This window comes from Antedon bifida, chromosome 1 (genome assembly GCF_963402885.1).
Source record: "Antedon bifida chromosome 1, ecAntBifi1.1, whole genome shotgun sequence".
Taxonomy (NCBI): domain Eukaryota; kingdom Metazoa; phylum Echinodermata; class Crinoidea; order Comatulida; family Antedonidae; genus Antedon; species Antedon bifida.
The window spans coordinates 23,088,484-23,114,882 of record NC_136226.1 but is presented as its reverse complement, the minus strand read 5'-3'; the positions used below and the strand labels follow the sequence as shown (position 1 = coordinate 23,114,882).

Below are 26,399 nucleotides of genomic sequence, written 5' to 3'. Positions count from 1 at the left end.
ATAAATAACATATGTTTGTTGTTGTTGAACCTCGAATTTGTGTGACGTATTCAGTTTAATATAATAGAACTCCTCTTTTGGGAGACACCCCTAAAACAGGGACACTTTTTAGTGTGCCAGATGGTTCAACCACATTTTAGTGTACCACTCAAAAAAAAAAAAACAAGACCAACTAATTATATTCATTTACGTCGTTATTAATAGGCATACACAAAAATGCATATCATAATAAAATTCTTGAGTCCAGATGATCTGTCTTCATTTCGGTATATTTTTTTTATTTTTTTCCCCGCAAAACCCCCAATGTTTTTGGTCAAAAAGGTTCCCTTTAAAATAGGGGGTTATAATGCAGTATAATCACACACCACTAAATGATTCGTCTCAGATTGCTCAGGCAATTTATAATTGAGATACAAATTTCATATTTGTGCGTGAAACAGTTTTTACAATGTATTCATTTCGAAACTTTGCCGGCTGCTATTTCAGGGTGAACTCATTTTATTGTGCGTAAATAAACAAAAGCGTAGTCCCACACGTGTTTTTGAGAGCTAGCAAGAAGAGTTAGAGAGAATGACGTATGTTTCCGCCGTCCACACACGCTTCTTGATTTGTGTGTGAAAAATGTGTACAGTGAACTCGATAGCTTCATTCATGGAATTCACTGGCGCTGCGTAGCGTGTGTATCGATTATGGCTGAGATATCTAGGTATACTCGTAGAAAACAGGCAAATCCTCAACGAAAAAATCGTGAGTTTTTATTTCTATTACATTTCTATTACTTTGGAATTAGTATGCATGTGCAGGGTTTGCCATTGGATTTAATTTTAAATTACGAATATTAAAATTACGAATATTTACTTTGGACCTTGTTCTGTCGTTTGTGTTCACACGAACACAAAAAGAGGAATTACTTGTTTTATCGACAGACGTTACCAACCAGAGAGGACATCTGCCAAGCTTCAGAACAGGTATCATTTTGTCTACAATGGTTCTTTGTTAAGGTTATGATGAATAATGCAAAATGCACTAACATAACGATAAAGTTTTAAGATATTGGTTTTTTTCGCGCACTTGCTGTTTACATTACTATTAGTCGATGATGTATTTGATGAGAAGGGTGTCCACAACCTCATTAGGCCCTCTCTAATCATATCATAGAGTGTACTACTATTGTACTGTATGCATACTCATCATGTCATAAAACTGTCCTCTACCTCTATACAACCTAGGCATATGTATGTATTTTCAAAAAATTAAAATCAGGTTTTTTTTTTTTACTGCACCCTAAAGAATCAGATAATTAATTTAAAATGTTTATTCAGTATCAGTTTAGTCTATAAAAAAATATAGTATTATTAATATTATTCAACAAATTATTATTTTTAAATCATTGTTAATTTTATTTTTACAGGCCTGCCCTATCTATATATAGCCCTTAGTTTATTTCAATATTTTAAATACTGTTATAGTAAATATATGTATATTGTATGTTTGTATATACTGTAAATACAAAAGTAAATAAAACATAATATTCTTAATTAATGCAATAGTAATAATATCATCATTTTAATAATCATACTAATCCCATAATTTAATATTTAAAATGACCAGGTACAAACGGCAGCTGCTACATAGACCTTTGATGCAGGTGTCGTAGGTTAAACACAAAGACGTTCATATCAAAAACTCCTTTGTCTGTTCACTAACTTACATTGATTAAGTCTTAGGAATAATTTTTAAACCAACTTTGTAATAAAATGACAACTTAAAAGTGGAATAGAGACATACTATTTTCGTAGCCAAGTTTTCGTATTCTTTTGTTCTAGGTGATGCAAAATACAGACAATTTGATGTCCTTTGCACTTCCCTTTATTATGCTATCAATTAGTACCTTCAGTGGACCATACATCCACTTTTGGTCACTTTTTTGGTTAAAATAGTGATATTTTAGACTTTACAATGAAAACATGTCTTGAATATTAAATGTGTTGTATGCTGTATTGCATATTTATACAAAATAATTTAGACAATAAATAAATTAATATAATAATAATTAATATTGAATAAAATTATTATTTTTTTAAATTACAAGTTAAATATTAAATAAATGAGTAATAAATACTCAATATATTTAATTATAAAGTATAATTGTTTGAATAATAATAATAACATTAATTAATGATTATCATTATTATTTTTATATAAAAATACTTTCTATTTTAGAAATCAATATTTATTTAAAAACATTTTTTAGATAAATTATTAAAGTAAACAGTTTTTTATATTGAAATATTGTATTATTAGTCAATATATGATTGATGAAATATGCTTTATTATAATTTATATTATTTATAACTGACTTAATCTTAATTTTTCTAGAAACTTATAATAATATTAGTTATTGATAGTATAATAATGATATTTTTAAACTAAATTACTAATATTACTACAGTAATATAGAAATTGCACAAGTTGAAATTGATATCAATGTAAATTATAATTATCTCAGTTAAAAATTGATAAAATTGTTTATGAAATACTTAAAATATAGGTTATTGTTATGATTTAATTTCTGATTGAATATTGAACATCTGAATTTTGTTATTTAGAATTACATCATCCAATTTAAGTGCAAAAGCCAGGTGAAGTAATATTAATATAGGTATATATTTGCCTAGTTAGAAATTCAACTCCAAAATTTCAATAATACCTATGCTATTGTTAGTTAGCAATACTTGCTTCAATAAACCCTTTGTTTAGTGAGCAAACAAAGAAGATGTTGAACCCTTCAGGCAAACTATTGCACAAAAAAAGTATTTTTCATCTTTTAATATTCCCTTTTTCTGACGATCATTAAGATTTCAATTTATTGATTGTGATAGTGTGTTTCTTTGTTGAAATTCTGATTCCTGTAATTTTATAAACATTAGTAGTTTGTGAATTCAAACATGGTGTTTTGCAATAACTATAGGAAATGTATTAGATTGGACAAAGGGGTATTGGTTAATAGATGGAATAGCTTTCGTTCCAGATGTCATTGTATTGTTTAATAAATCACCAGGTGTTGTTAGTAAATAAAGGTGTTCTACCTTTCTGCATTAATGTAAACTTATAACAAAAAAATTAATTATCATTTAATATTTTTGTGTACATAAACTATTTACTAGATTTATCCGCTCTAAAAATATTCTAGTAAGCCTCATTAGTAGTATGTCTATAGTATTTACTATTTTCTATTTAAAGCAATTAACTAAATTTCATAAGCCAATAGTAAGCAAATATTTTAAAGAAAACTTAAACTAAAGTAAATTTTGAATCTAGATATAAAATGTAATTCAATTCAATTCAATTCAATTTCTTTAATTATACAGTACTGTGTAATTTTTGATATTTTTTCCATCCATTATCCTTCAAATATTGGAAAATATGTGTTGCATTCGATTTTCTATAAATTAATATAAAAATTGTAATAAGAACAGTGAGGCAAAACCCCAAAAGTGTTTTATTTTATAATCATATTTCAGTGGATTATAATTCTGACAGGCCAATAGTACCTGAAATTGTCGTAATAAAAAAAAAGGAGAAGCGATTAACATTATTAGTTGTTCTGTCAGCAAGGCATCTAACTGGTGCCAGCTATACTGCAGGATGATCTGTATCTGCAAGGCTGTGATCGTTAGCTTTTTTAAGACTCGAACCACTCAGGTTAGTCTGACTGGAGTCAGCAAGGCGAGAACAAATGACAATACCGAACCTGCAATTACTGCAAATGCTAGATTTGGCAAATCTGTTATCATTACTAATTTTTGAGTGTTGCATACTTGACTTAGATTAATACAAGCGTTAAAAAGTCGTTTCTAGGTACCATTGCTTCTTAAAGTTATCGAGTAAACTATTTCATTATTAAAAATTGTCATTAGGTACAATTTCTCGCTCAACATTTTTTTTTAAATCAACATTTTTAAGTTGTTTTTTATAATAACCTGAGCTATTTATAATTAGGTTTATTGTTCACTTTATCATGTACTCTACTTATCCCTTTGTTTTCATACTGTACACTTCTGGTCCACTTGTGATACCATTGTGTCAATTACATTAAAATAAAATAAACAAATAATCCAAATTATATTCAAATGTGTGTTTTCTAATTTCAACTATTTATTAACTTATGTAACTTACCTTATTAAGTTTGTTTTGTTCTTATTCTTATCATCAAATTCATTTTTTGGCATAAATCTAATCATTTTTAAAAACTGCTTTATTAGTTTAATGAAATTTAATTGATGGCAGAAGACTAATCATAAATTGATATTGTTTGTACTGTACTTAATTAATATACTGTATCAAATACTACTAGTACTACTATAATCATCCTGTAACAGCAGTAATTATTTTTATGATAAATACTGTACATGGGTTTTTTCGTATATCAATAGATTTTTTTAAATTGTTTGAAATAAAAAATGTTAAATTTAGGCAGTACTTACTTTTGATTATTATTGTTTGATCTCATTGTCATTTTTTTTTAAAAGCATAAACAGACGCATCAGTCTTATATGTTGATTAATTTATCTGGATGATAGTTGATATAAAAGGGATTTAGATTATATGAAATGATTTGTTTAGCACGTACTTAATAATGACTTCCTATTCTAAACGCTTTAATGGTAATCTTAATTGGTTTGGAACTTTTTGACTTTGTAGTACACCTTAGTTTTAGGTAGATAGTTAAACCGCATTTACGTCAGACACTATCAATATATCCTTGACCAAAATTAGATTTGCTTTGTACTTACAAATTTAAAGAAACTTTTATCAAGATTAAATTTGCCGCCTTTTGTTAATAAATCTTTCAATAAATTTTGCATGATGAGGTTAAGTTAAATGTTAAATTCGGTATTGTATTTTATGGTAGTTCTACATATGCACTTATTTGCAATTTCTAGTTATTATATTGATACAACAAATCACTTAATGATTTTTTTTTATTCAAGATCTACTTTATAAAAATGTTTTGGAATTTTTTTCACTACCAACCATAGTTCAACTTACATTATTTTATTTATTCACAAAAAATACATAATTAACATAACAGTTTTCTTTATGGTGAGTTGAATGGAAACTGTAACAATGAATGTTTACAAAGTAAACACTTATAAATGAAGATATTACACAAGATCTCTTGGATAATCGTCTCGGAAATTCCTAGAAAAAAATTTAGTTCTTGATTTCTTTTTACTTTTTTACATAGAATCAATTTGAAAGATAGGGTGGAAGTGTTACATAACTAGAATATTGCAATCAATAGATTGTTTATTTTATAATGAAAGCCCTGTGAGCTGGGTGTATCCCAAGCATTCTACAGACAATACAAGCAGTTCTATACGTATTGTTTGTAATTGTTTGGCAATTGTATCTAGACATAATTAAGATGAGCAATATTTATAGCATTTGACACCATTTTTAAAATAAGTTGAAAAAGGATATGTTTTGGGGTTTTTTTTTAACTTACCGTAATAAAATACTGTACAATTTGTTTGTTTTTTATTACTGCTATAATTATATAGAATATTTTGATTTTAAATTATTCCAGTGTCGATTCATATCTTTTTAAATTCTTTCAAAGTTGGACTTTGCAAAAGTATGCTCATTCTCAAATGTTTACATGGTGATAGAACAAATAAATAAATCTAGATATTACAAGTATTTCTCCATGTTTAAAAGCCACTATGGCAAACAATTTTTCTTCATAGTGCTATGCTGTTTACTATATTAACAGCCTTGGGGCCAATTTGAAAATTTGATTGACCATGAATGATAATAGGTGATTAGTTCATTAGTTAGCTTCTTCATATTATTAAAGTGTAAATGTATTTATGTAAAAATCAACACAAAGAATGTATAATATAATATATTCAAATCTGTCAAACTGGAGCTAAATGCATTTGATTAAGAAAAAAGAACAATTTACATTAATTAATAAGGTTTCACGCAATAATAAAATCACAGTAGTTGTACAGTAGGCCTATACTAATTCATTATTGAGGTGGTTTGAATTTAAAATATAGAATTGCAACAACAAAAAACCAATGGGACTAATTATTCAATTACAATAATGATTAATGCTAATTAAAATAGTTTTTTTGTAGTATTAATAATAAGATTAATTTCAATAGAGTATTGCAGTAAATATATGTTTTTAGTACTGTATGATAATTGAATTATTTATAGTGTACTACCAACTGTTTACAGTAATAAAAAAAAGGATTCTATTTTTGAGGAAAACAATGTTAATGAAAAATAAATATCTAAAAATACTTTTTAAAAATATCTTACTTTGTTTATTTATTCTTTAATCTAAATGTTTATTGTTTCAGTACAGTACATTATTATTTATTTTTTACTGTCTATTTTAAAATCAAAGTTCTTATAAAAACAAAATGTGTAATTCTTCCTCAAAGGCTTTACCTTGTTCGTCCTATAATTACATTGTATTATTACCTATAATTATGTTTAAAAAACCTTTCCAGATTTAATAACAATTGTCAGCATTAGTTTCAGGCTGTTTCTCATCATGTAACATACTTTAGCATTAGACATCTTATGGACAGGTACTGGAATCTGGCTTGCATTTCACTGCACAAAAGGTGTTTGAACATGCAGACAGTCCGGCGCCAACGTCCATCTGTACTTAATATCACCACTAGGTTTGTAGGCTCCATCACTGTCAGGTGCTTTATCAGAGGAAACAAGATTTCCTCAGGGAGATTGCATTTCACCAGTTAATAGCCTCTACCACACACACACAGATATATAACTGGTTGCATACCTGGGTATTGGGTAGGCATTCATTCAAATACTGGACCCTTAACCAATTGCCATGGACCAAAGGGTGGTCCCTTCACTGTCTAGCAATATGAACAGGGCTTCCAATTGCAGCCTACCTTGCACTTTCCTGTATGATAATTACATTATAATCAAGGTCATATGACCAAATTATGGTATTGTTAATGGGAAACCTGGCACATAAAGTTGGCAAAGAAGATTATTCTTAATTTGTATATAATTATAAACAAGGTTTTCTTTACATTTTGTCCCTAGCCTCTCGCTTGTCACTCTGCTTGTCACAATTCTTGTTTGAATATCCAGGTAAACTTTTATGTACAATCCTTATAGGATTTATAATTCAAATTTTAAATTATTGATTTATAATAATGGCGAATATTATGATTTTATGGTTAAAAACTTATTTAAAAGCACTATTAATTTGTTTAATATGAAATTACATTTAAAATAAACAGTAACCATATGTCTCTTACAATGTTATGTGAAACTAAAAGTGATAGTGCCTGGTTATATTATTATAACTATATAAAACAGGAGTTTTTTTCAACAATTAAAAATGTTTTTATCATAACTTAATATAATATACTGTGTTATGTTATAAAAATATAAATTATGATTTTTTAAAATTATGAATGTTATTCATAAGCTGTTAACATTAGTTTCATTTCACCAGGTGTGTATGCAAAAAATTGAATATAACAGATGTTAACGCTCAGCTTGAATGCTGTAGTGGGTTATTTACTACCACTACTGTTACTAATTATCATGTTTGCATTTAGCTAGCCACCTTGTCTGGGACTCACTACATGTAATGACAATTGAAGAAGAAATTGTGTTCTATTGGTTATAAATTTAGTTAATGGGCAGGAGGGAAATAAAGTGGTTTATAAAGACAGGATGGTATCAGATAAAAGAGGGTGTTGTAAATAAACAGCACCTATTATGACATAAACAAAAGAGTCTGCAGTAACACTGGCTCTGTAGATAAACAATGCGTAATTTGGGAGGTGACTTGTGAACTAGTTATACCTGGTGTGGGTTCATTTTACAACCAGAGCTTGTGCTGTACAGATGTGTGCTCAAGTCATGGACATAATATACACAACAGGTAAACATTTTTGTAGCATTTAATATGTAAATCATATGTTAATTATGTTTTAGATGCTGGTTTGATTTAATTAATTTCTTGTTTGTTTTTATCAATTGTGAGTAATTAAACTCAGACCATTTATTTCAAGCTTAGACTTTATAGAGAATATGTTTTATGAATCAAAATTTAAATATTATGACATTTTATTTACTTATTATAAAATGGTATTTATATTTCATATTATTTTGTTGTAATATTATTTTATTACTTTACTATTAACTAATAATAGTACAATTTTAACATATTGCACCTGAATTCATTTAAACTAGGTAGAAAGGTTTTTTTTATTTATTTACTTACTGTACACTGCTTTTGCAAAAACTAATTAATGAATTAAAATGTGAAATAAATTATAATAATTAAAGATAGTTAATTAAACTATTACTATGCCTAATGATAACACATTGCTTGATATATGTGTTTATAATTATTATATTTCGGTAAACATAAAAGTTTAACAACACATGAACACTATAAAATGTACAGTAAGTGCTGTAGGTTTTACTAGTAATACATTTCCTAAATATTATATAATTATAAATTAAATCACAATAGGGGCCTAGGCCTATATGTATAAAAATAGACCACATTACACTACGCTATACATTTTACAAGTTAACAAATATTTGGTTCCACTATTCATATTTCTTTAATATTAAACATTTCACATAATAAAAAACAATAGAACAGAAAGTTAATTAGATTACCCTGTAGTACAGTATTGATAAATGGGATTTCTATTAAAATAAAATTACACTCAATAGTAAAATAGAACCAAATAAAAAGATAATGTACTTTTCTTGCCACAATGTTTGACATTATTATGGGACACCCTTGTTATGTAACCTTTTGATTTTTTTACTAATTCAATAATAACAAGAATTTGAGCATTAATACAGTTTATTGTAAGGAAATTGTCAAAAATTACAAAATAACCAGAAATAAATTAGACCACTTGACACATGATGGAAATTCTATAGAGGGAAGCAGATATTTTAGTTTCCCTGAGTGTAAATTCCTCCATTTCAGCTTCATAGCCTACAACAGTTAAATACTCTTGTTTTCTACCATAATTTGTTTTTATTAGTACTGAGTGTAACATTATTATTCTAGAACATACTTGATTTAGTGCATACTGAAATAAATAAGACATTTGCCATCAAACTAATAAAAAGTAAACTTCAACTTTATTTGGCCTTTATGACAGTACGTTTTGATCTTTAATTAGGTCTGTATAAATTATATTCAATTATTGTTACCATCAAATCCATATAAACAATTCTTAACCTTTTATTTTGTTAAGTGTAAGACAAGATCTGTATGAAAATGACAAAAAAGACATATATCACATTTTTATACAGTAGTACCATAAAATGGTTACTCTACTATTACTAATGTTTAGGCCTACATTTTACTTGAATTTTAAAAAGTTATAAGAAAGCCAAAGATAAAATAGGTGATACGGCTTTACCTAGATCACCTACCATCATTTTTTTCCAAATAAGATAGTAAACTTTATGACTGATTTATGACATATGGCACTATCTTTATACTTTATATTTCTAAGCTGAATTTACCTTCATACAAAGAACTATAAAATGTAGGTACTGCTAGGTAAGGCATAAACATTGCCAATAAAATGATAAAATATGGCTTAGATGCTGGTTTTAAAAAGTGTTGCCAGCAAACAAGCGTTTGTAAGTTCGTCAAATACCAAATTATAAGATTGTTTAAAATCAGTAAAAAACACTGTTGAAATATTTTTTTCAAATATTTCTACTAGGAAATGACCCTATATTCACTAGGTTACCTCAACAAAATTTCTAGGTATATGAAACAATAGTAAGTAGGTAACAGTCTAACTACTTCCTAAGTACGCTAACAATCGGTTTCAAGATGTGTCGGTGTAGGAGTATCAAATGTTTTTGTACAGTATACGATAGGTTAAAGCAATAACCATTGTCTGGGTAACATTTCCTAGTTTTGTTTTTTGACACTCAATCCTACGTACTTATTTACAGACAACCCAATTGTCGGAAGGGTTTAAATGTTTTAACAAATGCAGGTTTCTATGATAAAAACATACATTTTTTTAGCCCAAAATTATTTATTATTAAATACATATCACTGTATGAAATAACAACTAAATTGATCCTATTATTATTATGATAAATTTGATTGATGAATAGTTTAATTAGATATAAACAAATTAAATTAGCTAAAAACACCCTTGGGCCTCATGGAAAGATTTGATTCAAGATTCAATCAACATGAAGAAATACACCAAATATGTATCCATTAAACATTAGTAGTTACAGCGTTTGACCTTGTTTTTCAAACTAAGCAAAACAATATAGTAAATAAATGTAGGTCACACCAAAACCTACAAGTAACAATTATGAAATTTGTATGCGGTTTTTTTTTGTACAGATGTTCCTTTAATGACTTTATATTGCATCAATTATTTATTTCATGTTCTTTTTATGTGTATTATTGCAATTTTTAAAAAGCTCAAACTTTTAGTATACTATTAATTTACATACATGTGACTTAAACTGTAAATCTAATTTGCATACAGTAATAGACAACATACATGATACTTGTTGTCTGTTTAAAATATAGGGGAGGATAGTTAGATTAGGTGTCTAGTCTAATGGTCTCCATGAACACTTATGTTATATCTGTGATCTCATAATCAGAATATATTCCTCTTTGATCATCAATAGATTTCACTACAGTTTCCTACAATAAAGTAACAAAATGCTAAGGTTTTATATGAGAATCTATTACAAATATAATATTATTGAAACATATTCATTAATATAATAAGATACGAATTGACCATCTGTTTATTATCTGTCTTATTATACTCCCTCCTCAAACAAATTATTATTAGTAACTATACATTTCTAAATCTCAATTGCTATAATTTCTTAACATTAAGAATTAGAAAATAACTTCAATCATTTAATTAAATAATTGCCCATTGTACACATCATATACAGTGATATATAGTAGAGAACACTTATAAAAATACTGGTACTACATTTTAGGATTGTTTATAACATTCCTGGCCTAACCCTTTAGTACAAAATGTATTGATTAAAAAAGGTTTTTTTGTTTGTAATCAAGTTTCCTTTGTTTGTAACTTCCATTGTTATTTTGTTTCTTTGTTATTAAGCCCAACCCATTAAAAAATGATGGTACATTGACTGTAATTTAGTGTGTAACTAATCCTTTTGAGTATATAACACATACAGTAGCATTCATTTACGTTGTAATACATTTTTTCTTGTCATTAAACTAAAAGGTTAAATAAGTTTCATCAGGGAAGAATAAAATTACACTCTTTGAGTTTGATGTATTGTAATTTAAAACAAACTAAAAAAAATGTCATTATAATTCTACACTTGTTTATTGTTTTCCAAAAAATTCTGATTTTAATATATAAATGATTACATTTTTGGATTATTCTTTTAGTTTGTAAAAATGTGGAAATAGTTTGTTAGTTTGTTTAAGCGACAGGAGTCAAAATCATTACTTTTACTTGATATAACTTGTGCAGTTAGCGTGAGAACTATTAATTGCACATGGGACATTCTCATTGGTTGAAAGTAAGTAGGATACTACACATTGTTTGTGCATGAAAAGAAACAGGGCAGTTTAGTTGTTCAATCAGAATTGTTTTGAGAATGCAGTCTCAGTGGAATGTGATAGGTGAGAAGATGGTATTTAAGGATGCTATTTGTGGGAAGTTCTTCACTCCTCCCTACAACTGTAGACACTTGACTTATTTGAATACTCTAGGGACAATCTTCAATGACTATTCTTAATTGTCCCTGAATCTTACAAGGGAAGTAGTATATTTCCAAAATCCTAAACCTGGTTTCCTATGGACTACTAGTGGATTAAGTGCCTAGCTTATATCGTCAATTAGTATTTCAATCTTTCTTTTGTTCAATGCAGTGTTGTGTCTGTTTAAATCATTTACATCATTTCTTAGACAGGTGTCACATGATAGAGTGGGGGAGGTGATCAAATTTAGCATTTTAATTTAGCGCCAAGTTTGTAAATTTTCTCTTGTTATTATTACAGAAGCATAAAGATTAAAACCACACAGGTGGAGAATTAACAGGAAATAACAATCTTGTCCCTATTAACCTCCATTTTGTGGTTAATTTATGGATCTTTTGTGTACTTAGATCAAAGGAAATTAGCAATCTTTTGTCCTCTCCTTATTGTAACTGATAACATCAATTTTTCCACAGTCTGGTTTCACAAGATATTAAATTTTACCTGACAACTTGATTTAAGACTGGGATTATTTTAAGCTTTTTGCTGGTCACAATCTTTAAAGCAGGTACAATACAACTGCAATCAATTGTATTGATGTACAGTAATATTTAGTTTAAAAAAAGTTGTTTTAAGCAAACATGTTGTCTCTATAATTGATTTTACTCAATTAGTTTGTATGGTACTTCAATACGGTTTATTAAGTTTTCATTGTTAGTCTATGTGAAACACCTTTGTTTTTCGCTTTTCCCAACCAGAATTGCATCATATCTAATCTGAACGGATGCCAACATTGAAACTTCTTCATGTCATCTGGGATTTATCATAAGGAACTTATTGTTTTTACACAATTGACATGGCATATCTTTGTAACCTAATACCTTTTCCACTGTTCTTTCCTGTGTGTAAGCCTTACTTATCTGTCTACCTTGTTTAAAACTCATTATTACTAAATACATAACTACCATTTTCCTGACTTAAGGTAGATTGTGGAAAAATATTACCTCCATATGTGGATGCAGTTATGACCACTAGCAGAATAAAAGTACAGCATGTGCTATTATTAACATTTAAATTCTTCAACATCTATGCAAATTATCTTACAGTACTCTACAGTATTTACTATACAGTACTACCAGGGAAGATTGAACCCAGGTACTAACAATATTAATATATGATCTTTGCCAATAATAACAACTGTAATTCTAAAAATAGTTGCATCACAGGATACTGTATGGTATTATAACTTCTATATCTCACAATAAACTATTCTTTATATTATTTCGATAGTTTATGAAACAAGAAAACTGTTGATTGACAAGCAGTGTCCATTAAGATAATTGTCTGCTAATGAAATTTGTTAATTCTGACATTTCACCAAAAAAAATAATAATAAGAAAAGTAAAGGGTTAAAAAAAAAAAGTTTTAATTGAAGTTAACGAAGCATAAATCCTGATCGAAATTTGTGTATGATTACAAGTTCAAAGTTGTATCCTATGAGTAATAAAAACAACATATGATATACCCATGTCAAGAAAACAATACCTATGTTATCTCATCCTGAATGAAAGAAAGGAAGTTACAAAAAAGGAAGAATAAGATTTTAATCTGCATATTATAGAAATAGGTGGTTATTTATCAAAATTTCCTCTGACTTAAAATAACTTGTGTTTATGTTCATGAATTTAATCAACCTTCCAGTTGCTGTCCAGTTTCCTTTTGGGCACCCTCTTTTTTTTGTTTGCTTGGTACATTAGTTACATCAGTTCAAGTTGTTAGTTGTTCCAAGCAAGATGGCACAGGTACCAAAAGGTGTTTGCTTTAGATTGTAAAATGTGTAAACTAATAATCCATTTTACTGAAAATAAAAGTTCAATTTTGATTGGAGAAAAAGTCATGCGGTATTTTAAAACAATAAAAAAATGTATCATATGACAGTGATGATAACAATCAAATAATGTCACCTGATGTGTTATTGTCCTTGATGTTGTTAAAAATGATAGTGAATGAGATGGGTGATCCATTAAATCCTTATTTAAAGAAGAAACACCTGACAACCATTGCTCTATCACCTGACTCTCCTCATACTGTGTATGATGATGTCATTAAAGGGGAAGTCCCTCGTAGGTTCAAGGTAGGTTTCTATAATATAGTGTTGTAAAGTATAATCTGGGTTATACTAATATAGCAAGTTGACTTCTAAATTATATTCATTGTTAATTTTTCCTGTATATATGACTCATCTTAGTCGTTCCTGGATAAATTGTTTCCATTTTTAACACAATGGGCTTCGGTAATACAGGTATGTGTGATTCATTTAAGCTAAATATATTATACAGTAATTTATTTTAAAATAATAATTTTTGTAATGTACTGGAGGTAAAAATATAATCTTATTTATTTTTTAAATAAGGTAAGTATTATATAATGGTTTTTAATTTCTAGATTAAAATTGACCAGGTAATAGTAAATTAATGCTTTTCTTAAAGACTATTTGCATAGTTTGTCATTTGATTACTTTTCTGAGAGTTTGAATGGTTTATATTATAAGTTAGTTCATCAGAAAAAAAAATGTTAACAATCTATTTATATTGAAATGTTTAACTAACAATCTATTTTAGTTAAATTAGCTATCTATGATATCACAAAAATACCACTGCTATACCTACCATACACCTACTTAAGATTCTAAATAATAGAAGCATGCCAAGTGTGTGTGTGAGTGATACCTCTGAACAATGAGTCTAATAAAAGGTTTTCCCTAAATGCACTCCACATAATTAACTGTAACAGTGTACTGCATTCAGGCCACAACTTTGAATAACAAAGAAAAGTTATTTAATAAGATATAAATATGTTACTGTAAATTACAAAAACATCTTATTTTGATATTAATAACTATTTTAAATAGGCCCACTTTTAAATGTAAACATCATTTTCAACAATAATATAATACATTTATTGAATTGACAATAAATTAGAAAGTAGTGAGAACAATGATCTATAATATTATGTAAATATTAGTGTTTATATAATTATAATTATCTTAACTTAATCTTCCTCACATTTATTAAGCTAGTCAAATTAAAAAATAATTTTTACAAAGTTAGCAACTACAGTACAAGATTTATTCTAGCACTTAATACAACTTAACAAAGAACTGCTAAATAACAAATTTATGACTGGCGTGCCGATCTAATATCAATGAATAATTACCTGTAAGGTACCTTACAAGATTTACAGACAAAGGATCTCATCAAATTGCTCATGATAATCACTCTTAGAAAAAATAAATTGTAATTTTCATTAAATTGATTTTCATTAAATGTTTTTTCTTTATTATAATATTGGGATTTGTTATCTAGCTTTTCCCTTAAATTACATGATGTAGAAATGCCTTTTGTAATTTTGAGCAGATGAGGGCTGATGTTGACAAAACCCCATTGAGAATAAATCAATCCTAATTGATTGTAAAGTATAGTTTACCTGAGTGGCCAGATTGCCTTGTGCGCGTTCTATAGAAACCAACTGAATAAGTGTGCAACACTCCTGTTACAATGTTCAACCAACCATTCCACATGTCCCCATTATAAACCAATGTATCACCTGCCTGGGGTTTTAATAATATAATCAGGTGTTATGGTAATTATGTTAATGAATCATAAAGCAGGCTGTGAGTGTTGAAAGCCCAGGTAGAGCATGCCAGACTGACTGGCACCAAATCAAAGGTGTTCCTTTGTTTCCTCAGGCTCAATCCCTCAGGCTCTCTTACAACATGTTTTGTTCTATATGAGTGTTAGTTATTCTTTGTCTTTCAATCTGTAACTTGTATGTCATCTCTGCTGTTCAAGCTCCATCTCATTCACTTACTTGCCTCCGTTATGGAATAACACATAATAATAGTTTCAGCTTGCATGCATTTGATATAAAAATGTATGCAAAAATAGATAAGTTTTTATTGTCTGACCAGATATTTTTAAAAGGTAAGGTTGTTTGTTATTTATAATAATTATTTGTTAAATTATATAATTAATATTTTCAAATTTACAATGCTTTACTGATGATGACATAGGAAAGTGTTTTACTTATACTTTTTGTTTAGCAGACCTTTCACATTGCTACTTGTATTGTATAATGATAAGGTTGTATAATGTTAAAGTTGCTATTGTACAACTTAGCAAGGTATAAAACAAATTAATGTTCTTATTATATTTCACTAACATTTTGTATCCTATTTTTGAAATTGTGTTAATTATATATACTGTTACTAGGTATATGATATAAAATAAGGATGTTCTGATATTAGAAAGAAAAGGGGAAATGTTGTTCTTTTTTCTCTTATTTCCTTATTTTAATTGTGCCAGCTAAAACCATATTAATTGTCACTATTCGTTCACTTCATAAAGTAATGATGTGTTTATCTTGATTGAAGTGGATTCATTTATCCTGTAAGATGCTATATTTAGGGTTATATTTTCTCCTACATATGTTCCTCATTGAACCACTTGGTGAACAGTATAATTACTTAGTCAGTTATTTGTGGTGTTACTTTAATATTCACCGCCTTATAAAGTATTTAAAAGCCAATTCAAAAACCGATAATCCTGTTAAGGAAATACTTATCAATTTATAATATGCCAAAGTAAAATAAACTTTATTAATTTTTCTCAAGGAAGAAAAAAGTAACTCTAGTTGACTGCATAAAGTGAAAAGTTTAGTACTGGTTATTTTTTTTAATAATTCAAAAGTTTTCACTAAGCGTTATTCAGATTCAGATAAAAACATATCAGTTAACTCAATTAACTGGACACCATTGGGCTGGCCTAATATGTCTGGTTTTCTGAAAAGTATGAATGTTTATATATGTGAATATCGGATTTGAATAAATTATAATTTAACAAGCTTTGTACTTGGGGGCAGGGAGGCTTGCAGAGGATATCTCCCCTCCCCCTGGATCTTATATCTACCTATTCAGGTTGAATTGTTTAGGTTGAAGTAGGTATCCAATTGTCTTCCTTGTATCTTATTGAGTTGTGAAGTTTCCTACTTGAGGTAGCATACTTTGCAATTTCCTTACTTCCTTCATTTTGACTTCCTTGAAATATTAAGTTCTCAAATGACATTTTTAATGTTCAAACAAAGAACTTCATAATGGCATTTTGTGTAGTACAGTAGCTAAAAAAAACCAGTTGATGTTTCAACAACCCCTTCAAATCTATTAATTGTTTTTCTTTAATTTGATTACAGTTGATGATATTTTAGACAAGAATGAAACAAACAGTAGCACATCGGATCGAGGAATTGACCTTACCAATGACCCCATTGTAGAAGATTCACCTAGCTCCCCAATGAGTCGATCCGATACCAACAGTACTGATGACTCTTTTGAACATGGAAGTTCTGAGGAGGAAATAGATATAGATGAGAATCAAGATGGTGGCGGTTCCGGAGATAGTGGAGTAGATACAGGAATCCATCTGGAAGAGTACTTGACTAGAAGTAACACTATGGTTATTTATCCTGAAGCTGTGGATGAGGAAAGACGTGGTGAATATAAAGGTAATATATTTAGAGTATTTAGTTAACCATTGTATTTGACGTAATTAAACTACAGCATCATCTACTTTGCAATATTATTTTATCATGGATGTCATGATGTTATTATATAAAAAAGTGGTTATACTTATGGCAAATCAACCTTTATTAAAAATCTAGTGAAATTTAAACAATGGTAATTTAATAAGTAAACAATTTGTTTTCAGTTATTATGATGCCAACTTGCAAATTTTAATGTGCACTATTTTCATTTTATTGAGCACAACAAACATGTGACTTAATGCATGCATACCCTGCCTTGAACACGTGAAGTCAATAAACTTTTAACAGGATTAATCATAGCTTTACTTTTGTTTTACACTATAATGTAATACATAAATACAATAATATTGCATTGTATAACAAACCAAATACCGTTTAGTAAAAAACTAAAAAATGGTATTCGCTTCACCATTATGTTCCATGTGTTAGATGACAATCAATTTGCATTGGAAAATTAACCTTGGCCTGCAGATGTTAGGAAGATGGTCTAAAATGTACACATTTAAAGGTTTAGAAAAATATTGGCAATTAAATGAGGATGTTGACACATGTTGACTGAATGTTTCCGAAACTGGTGTACAAGTAGACTGTGTTCTTAAATGCAGTGATCATAATCATTATGCACACACATTTTAGGTCATTAAGTAGGTATGTGTTAAAACAAATGAGGTGTTACACACATGTTCAGGTTAAGATCAGCTTCTTAATGTATCTTCATTAGCATACATTCATTGTTAAATGTGTCTACTGACTGCATATGTCAGATCAGAGAGTATTTTTTTCTACTAAAACTATTTGGAACTTGACTTTATATTTTCTTTTTAATGTGTTTAGGAGACGAAGACGAGAATGGTTTGGAGCCAGTGAACTGCCCATATTGTGATCGTACCTACAAAAGATTAACATCACTTAAAGAGCATATTAAGTACCGTCACGAGAAAGGGTTGAACAGTTTCTCTTGTCCAAAATGCAATTATTGTTTTGCGCACAAATCTCAGTTGGAACGTCACATGGCAACGCACATGCCCGGTCGTAATCAAGTTTGCGAAATTTGCAACAAGGCTTTTGTGAACATTTACAGACTGCAACGACATATGTTGACACATACATCAGGAAATCGCAAATTTAAATGTGGCGAGTGCAGTAAAGCATTTAAGTATAAACATCACTTGAAGGAGCACCTTAGAATTCACAGTGGAGAAAAGCCTTATGAATGCTCAATCTGCCGAAAGCGATTTTCTCACTCTGGTTCATACAGTTCACATATCAGCAGTAAAAAGTGCTCTCCAGTTCATTTACCGCCTATCATAAAGGATGCAATGGCGGCTCCTGTTAAAGTAGTTTCTGGAGATGTTTTACCAGATAGCAATGAAGGAAGTGGTAAAGAGAACAATGGACAGTCAATATCAAATAATATCTCATTCTTTTCTCCATTGCATGTTAAAATCCCTTCTCCAAATGGCCTAACACCGAATCAAAGCTTTGCTGATAAACAAAACCAACTTCATCTATCATCTCCGCCAAATGAAGCAGTAAAGAAAGTTTTAGAAATTGTTGGTGCCACTGTTACAAAGCAGCAACAGGAAGGGCAAAATACAGACATTTCTAAGATAAAAAAGACGGTAAACCCAACTCAAGAACATATTGAAATTATAAGTCCAAAAGTAAATACAACTGAAAAAGTTCAAGTTCCTGAAATAATTAAAGATAAAGCCATAGTTTCTGCAAAGCTGGTAAAAACGGCCAGTGCCCCTAATCCACCTCAAGATGACAATTACAGCATAGTTGACTACACTTTAAAGAAGGTTCACGAAGCCAAAGCTGTTGCCAGCTGCCTAGAAACCCATCGTAAGAATAATACTGGTAGCTTAGAAAAGGTTTTTTGTAAATTTTGTGGCAAGTTCTTTGAGAACCCCATAGAGTTGCACCAACATGAAAGATACATTTGTACTAAGAATGAAGAAGTTCAAGAGGCTGTTAGCAGTGTGGACCAACCTCCTCCGCTTAAAAGCAATTGCAAAGAATTTTGTCGGTTATGTGGAGAATCATTTGACAGTCCGATTGAAAAACATCAACATGAGCGATACCTTTGTGATATGAACATAGACGTATGTAGACAAAAAATGCTCAATGATGTCCCTGCTTTAGTACCTGTTAACCACCACAATAGAAATGACAAGGAAGTAACTGAAAAAGAGATAGAAGAAGTGGAAGACGTTTCCATGATAAACGAAGAAAAGGCAGCTTTAAGCGATGATCAGACTATTGAAATGGAGAGTGATAAGGAAGAAAATAGTGAGAAAGAAGAGAATGAAGAACCAATGGAAGAAGCTGAGGAGCCAAAAGCAGTTCAGGCAATCTCAAGTGTTCAAGAGCAAGCATTAAGGGCATTCTATGCCTTGCAAGCCCAACCATCTGAAGATGGATTGAACAAGATCTCTCAGGCTTTAAACCTCAATGTAAAAATCATATCTGATTGGTTTGAGAAGTCTTGGCAACAAGAGAAAGATGGTACTGATCCATCACTAAAAGGACTTGAATATGCAGAAAAGGCTACCATCAATGGATCAGCTGATAGGTTTGAAAGCAGTCCATCTCCATCAGAACAAACTGAAGAACAAACAACTGGACAAGAAGTAGATGAAAGTCGAGGTGTAGATCTTACCAGAGTTCGTCCAACACCGCTGACAATACAAACAACTTCACCGATTTCAAGTCCACAGACAAGTCCTTCAAGCTACCATTCAAGACCGATAGTTACATCATCACCATCAAATATATACAATGATGCTCCGCTTGATTTAAGTGTACCTAAACGGTCTCCACCACCTCTAGAATACCATATGGACCGAAATAACCTAATGTTTCGTTACAAGTACCCATCCTTGTTTTCGCCAGCAATGGGAAGCATACTTTATTCAGGTTTACCAATGCGACCCCCTCTCCATCCACAAGCAAGTATGTATTTTGAGAACACTATTAAAGCACACAGTCCAGTACCACAAGTTAACAAACGAAGATACCCTGAATCACCATACATTGCCTATTTACCATTACCAAATGGGTACCAGTCTAAACGACCAAGGATCAGTGTTGCACCGATGGACTACCCACAGATTCCAGAGATCATGACAGCTGAACCGGTCCTAAGAAAACCTGGAACCATTGAACTGAGCCACTCGCCACCTTATCCTGTGCACTCACCTAAGAGTTACACGGAAGACAGTCATGGTAATTATTAAATTTCTGGTTTTTATAAATATTTATATTTTTGTATTGAATTCAAATAGAAGCATTTTAAAGGGGTTTTCATAACAAGCATACTTCAAACTACTGTACAGAAACATAATAATAAAGTTCAAAGCTTTAATAGTGATTTTTACATATGCAAATGACTTGACTGTAATCTTTAATATCAATATATCCTACTATAATTACTTTCTGATGATGCTTCTTAATAGTGAAACAAAGGCTACTAACCGACTCCAGTAAGTCTGCCGATAGACCATCATAATCTCTACCTTACATCTATGTCGAATCTAATTAATGTAAACTTAGTGGCATTTCCTTTTTCTAAAAAACAAACAGATGGAATGATTTAGTTAAATAAAGTGTATTCCTAATGCATTCAATCCAAATTACATGTTTAAATTTTTTAATCAGTGATTAATTCATTAATTTTAATATTTTTTATAGACATGAACTCATCAAGAATGGATAGCATGTATGATGATATTTACATTGATGATACTCCTGGTAAGCAGAGGAGGCGAGATCGGGTTGTACGCAGTGTAATTGGAGGACTGTACGCATGCAGTCAATGTCCGAAGACATTTCAAAAGCATAGCTCTCTCTTGAGACACGTTTATGAACATTCAGGTATGATAATTACAAGTTTTCCTTTCAATATCACAAGTTATGTCAACCACTGACTTGTACATCACCACAATATGTTTAATAATCGTCTATTCTTAAATTTGTCCATTGAAATGAAACAACAAGTTGTCTTTTGAAATGTTATAAGGTTTAACTTAATTACATAAAATGTTCAATATATAGATATTCAATGTACTATATAATTTCTAAAAATATACTATTAGCAATACAGTAATAATTGTTTTACCATTATATGTTGGTCAGGGGTCACTATTAAGGGGTGATATAGAATACCTATTAGTATCGCATTTTAAGTCAACAATCGGGAATGTTGCATTGTTAACAGCAAATTCAGGAAATCCTCCTTAGACAATTTTAGTCTTAAAATTACCCAAATATCCTATCTGATTTAAAATCTTTTTTTTCTCTTCACACTCGGATTCGGTAGTTCAGATATATTAAGCCCAATATATCCTAATATGGGATCATTCCATGTACACGAAACTCAAATCAATATAAAATAGCCACAAATGTATTTATTAGTACTGTAGTAGTAAAGGGTGAGTAAATTACCCTTCTTTTTAGCAGACCGTTGCTCACCTTCAATGACATTCAGTTAATGACAATAATGACATTTCAATAGCCCGGCAATAATGACATTGCAATGGCGTGGGACCTTTGCCGAAGAACCACAAAACAGCTGGACCACAGGAAACAGGTGGTCTTCTGGGCTCTTCCCTCGAGATCCAGTTTGTGATGAAAGGAAACTCGTAAGTGTTTAGGCACATGTTCACAGCAAGACAAACTGGAGAGGGAGCTCACGGTAACCAACAGGTGGCTTTCCCGCGTAGGTATTCTGACTCCTCACGTTAACAGTGTTCTAAAAGGTTTGCCACGGATAAAAATTACAGAGATACACAGCAGGACCAAGACCGCTTGTCGTCAACAGTTGTTTTTTAATCTTTCTTATCGCTGTTACTTAAACATAAACGACTAGGGGAATTAAGAGTTAATAAACAGATTGAAAAATTCTGATAATAACAGATGTTGATTTATAAATGTAATAATCATTGCCTGAAGTTCAATTCATACTTAAATAATAATATATTTTTTATTTTGTAGGAAAACGTCCTCACATGTGCAAAGAATGTGGAAAAGCGTTTAAACACAAACACCATTTAATGGAACACTCTCGTCTGCATAGTGGTGAGAAACCTTACCAGTGCAATAAATGTTTAAAGAAGTTCTCACATTCAGGATCTTACAGTCAGCACATGAACCACCGTTATAGCTACTGTAAAAGAGAGGATAACTTAGGAGCTGGCTTTGGTCGCAAAAAAGGTGCTACAATTAAACAAATCATGTCAAAAGAGGACTATGTACAAGGCCTGACAGCTGATGTTAAAAGTACAAATACGAATGAACTTGAAGTATAAAATATAAAAACGAGCACACCTATCATAATTAGGCAATTATCAAACTAGTACGAATCAAAAACAGATCAGAAGTGGTGTATGGCTTTTGAGAATATAGAAACATCTCGTTTTTCTGTTATACTTTGCCCGAAATAGCTATATTTTGGTTAACAGTAATTAAATGTGTAATTATATTATAGTATCATAATTACAAAGTATTAGTAAAATTTTGAACAAACTATATGCAGTAACTAGTCTTCCTGATGTATACAACTGAAAATACATTTTGTAAAAAATCAAAATGATATTCTGATTAAGTGTAAAAATCATAATAATAATAATATTAATAATCTCAAATATAATGTTGAGTTAAGTAGAATGTAAATATTGTTTTTCCAAGGTAGCTAAATCCATCTGAACATATTGGTGTGCTTTCTATAAATTATGAACAAATATTTATTTTAATTTATCATTTTAAGTTATGTTATTCACAATGTTCTTTCACTTCATTAGTAACTAAAAGTGCTGAAATTGTTATGTTATTTACTGTAGTTAATGTCCTTTCATTGTACATAGTAATTTTAAATGTTTAAATGCAATGCATTTTGTTTATATTAATTTGTTTTAAAGTTGAACAAAAACCTGTAAATATTTGACTTGAGTTTCAAAGGATAAATATTCCATGTAATAATATTGCTAATTTTATTAACTTAAAAAAGGATAAAGCATGCTAAAGTTGAATACCATGTTTTTTAAAAATCTTTTTATATTATTGTAAATATAGTTGCAATTTTTGCCATCTTGCGAGATCATTATATTAATCGCAGGAGACACCTACTGTGGCCGAGATATCAGATCAAAGTTATTTACCTTATACCCGATGAAACATGTTTAAAAGCCATAACATATTCAGACGCTAATGTATTTTTAAACCACTGGTGAATATATTTCACATTCATTGTTATTACTTTAGCTTAGTTCTACAGGTCTTCGGTAGGTTATCCCAAGGCCTGGGCTCAAATCCTGTCTCAATAACAAAACAGCTCCATTGTAATTGGCAATTTATCTTGTTTAATAAACTATTACACATTCACATATAAAAAGCAATATATATTGCATTTTGTTAGTAATAAGAGGACTATTCCTTTATACGAACGTGACCTTTTCAGAGTTAAACATTCATTTCCTGTGATCTCCGAATGGTCTTTACTTGGTGCCATTCTGTCTCTACGAGTTTCCAAATTCTGGCGGGCATTTATGAGTGCAATTTTTACCTGACTCGTACACAAACAAAGCTACAAAACTCTAATGTTATGACCTTATGGAACACTAGTAATTAGTGACTTTAATTTTGTTTACTGGGTCATAAAACATGACCTTTTTGGTTGAAGGAGTTTTGGCTTGTTTTTCTATATCTCAAATTTGTTTTTCTGACTGGGTGTTTATACTTGCACTTGCTGTAGAGTATTGAAAGCAAAGTAAAGGTTGTGAGATAAGATCAATTTTATAATATGAAATAGTCACTAAATTCAAAGATGATTTAAGTGTTGAGTATTTGTAAAATTGACACTCACAAACCAAAGTGTTGTTAAGTAAAAAAGGATTAAATTAATTTTGAGAATACAATATTTTAATTAGTATTATTATACAATGTGCTTTTTGCAATGAAAGAGCAGCAGACAATTGGCTATTTAGGAGTTGAATTTTAAATACATTTCCAATTTATATATCATTTATTTACTCATTATGTATAACTAAATTAATAATCATAATTTTGTGCAAATATTATCAATTACATTAATTATGTTGGTTCAATTTTACTTTTAATTAAATTTAAATCAACAAGCAACTTATCAAATGTCTTCCACATAGATCAACTATGCATTACTGTAGCTATCAAATACTACACAATTTACGGATTCATTCATTACGTTTTTGTAAGTTAATTACTAACATGGAGTTTATATTACAGCTCCATTAAATTACATACTTATCGATTATAATACAGTTATTTTAAATTAATAATATTTGTTTATATTGTATTAATAACATTTGGTTAAATTGTTTTGTCAATATTACAACAACTCTTAGTTTTACTTTAATAATTGGTATACTAATGCCATATAATAACAAACATAATGCGAATATTTATGTATTAATCTCTGATTGAAAGTAGTGTGCTACATTGGACTCAATATCAGCGAGCTCAAAACTGGTTCTTTACGTTTTGTGTGCTATATAAATTCGTCCGAAAGATTTGAGAAGCCTACTTGTATATTTTGTTGGACAAAGTAACACAAATTATTAATATAATTAATTATTGGTGTAATGTATGTTTTTAATTTGTTTTGTATTGATGTTAAACTGTCTTTAATGACTCAATAAACTTGAAAAGAAATTTATCTGTTTTCAATTTTGCTTATTTTTGAAGTCATTTTTCAATTTTGACATTATGTTTAAGATTAGGACTGTGGATGCTGAGACACTTCTAAATAGTGAGCTTTTGTTTCAGGACGGGGGAAGGAGATAATAATTTAGAACATCGTGACCGTTTCCACTATTTTCAATTTTAGAAGCACATTTCTGAAACAATGCTGATATAATACCGTAACAAATAATAACTTTTTACTAGTTGAAGGGACAGAATATTTTCAAGAGTTAATGCAAAATTAACCAATGAAATGGCAGAATACACTTAGGTGTGTTTAATTAGTTCTATTATGAACTATTGAATGGTAAAAGTTCCGTTCAATAATTCTATTACACAGCAGCTTTTGTAAAAATGTTCAGAATTGTGTGCAATGGAAGGCTGGTGACCATTCAACTCATAAACATTTACTATTTCTATAATTGTACATTCAAATTTCCACTTAATCCTATTCAGTTATTTATTTATTCCTGCACTTTTAAAACAACTGTAAATAACACTGCTGCTGAGTAAGGATCACAAGCAAACATTTAGTTTCATCACCATGAAGAACTTAATAGGCAAACGCTTTAGAAAATTTAATTTGCCATTTCGCTTTGTTAATGCACAGTCAACATATTTTTATCATGTCAGAATCAGTGTATATTCAGAAAAAAAAGTTAGCAGTTATTGGTTACTAAATTTAGCTTGGTAGACAGGTTGGGGCCTGATGTCAGTACTAAGCATATGGCTGTCATTACTAACTGTTTTAGTAGGTAGACAATAATATGCCTAGTGTGTTTAGACAGGTTTTTACAAAACTAGAACGCTTTCCACACACTTCCTGATCGTTTTTGACCGATATTTTGTTGTCATTTTATCAAATGTGTATGCTTGTAGTGTTTTTTCCTTTATTTCTTACACTAAAAATGAGTTTTTTCTATTTTTTTGACAATCTAATCTGAATGTGTTCTTTTAGTGACCACGACATGTTTGCACACTAATGTATAAAACAAAAGGCGAGAGTCTGTGTATTATTTTGGACAAACATAACATAATAGAAAATAAACAAATTGAAAATAACATTTGCTGTGAATAAATGTCAAAAATCAATCACATGCATGAAAAAGAAATATATATGAATATGAGACTAAAATTGGTATTTTCTGCATTATTAAGTATTAAATATGTTATAAAACATTTTATCAAACTCACTTAATTAGATGCTAAATTATTCAAATAATCTTCCACTTGTATTTTGATTAGATGCTAAATTATTCAATTTTCAATTAATATTAAACTAGTTACTTTACAA

General features: G+C 29.7%; 2 protein-coding genes across 2 annotated transcripts in view; one reads left to right on the top strand and one right to left on the bottom strand.

The window, feature by feature from the left end:
* The window catches only part of LOC144845736 (aspartate aminotransferase-like), a 138,709-nt gene that overhangs the window by 89,034 nt on the left and 23,276 nt on the right, over positions 1-26,399 (bottom strand). The gene's annotated exons all lie outside the window — the stretch shown is intronic.
* Positions 632-25,079, top strand: LOC144845519 (zinc finger E-box-binding homeobox 1-like). Its single transcript, XM_078702913.1, has 5 exons — positions 632-747; positions 17,036-17,347; positions 18,221-20,617; positions 21,083-21,265; positions 22,385-25,079. Exons 1-5 carry the CDS (start codon positions 690-692, stop codon positions 22,696-22,698), a joined length of 3,264 nt encoding a protein of 1,087 aa, XP_078559039.1. The 5' UTR covers positions 632-689; the 3' UTR covers positions 22,699-25,079.

Coding starts and splice junctions, on each gene's coding strand:
- LOC144845519 (XM_078702913.1), top strand. CDS start 690: ATGGCTGAGATATCTAGGTATACTCGTAGAAAACAGGCAAATCCTCAA. Junction 17,348..18,220: donor AAGACGTGGTGAATATAAAG/GTAATATATTTA, acceptor TAATGTGTTTAG/GAGACGAAGACGAGAATGGT. Junction 20,618..21,082: donor TTACACGGAAGACAGTCATG/GTAATTATTAAA, acceptor TATTTTTTATAG/ACATGAACTCATCAAGAATG.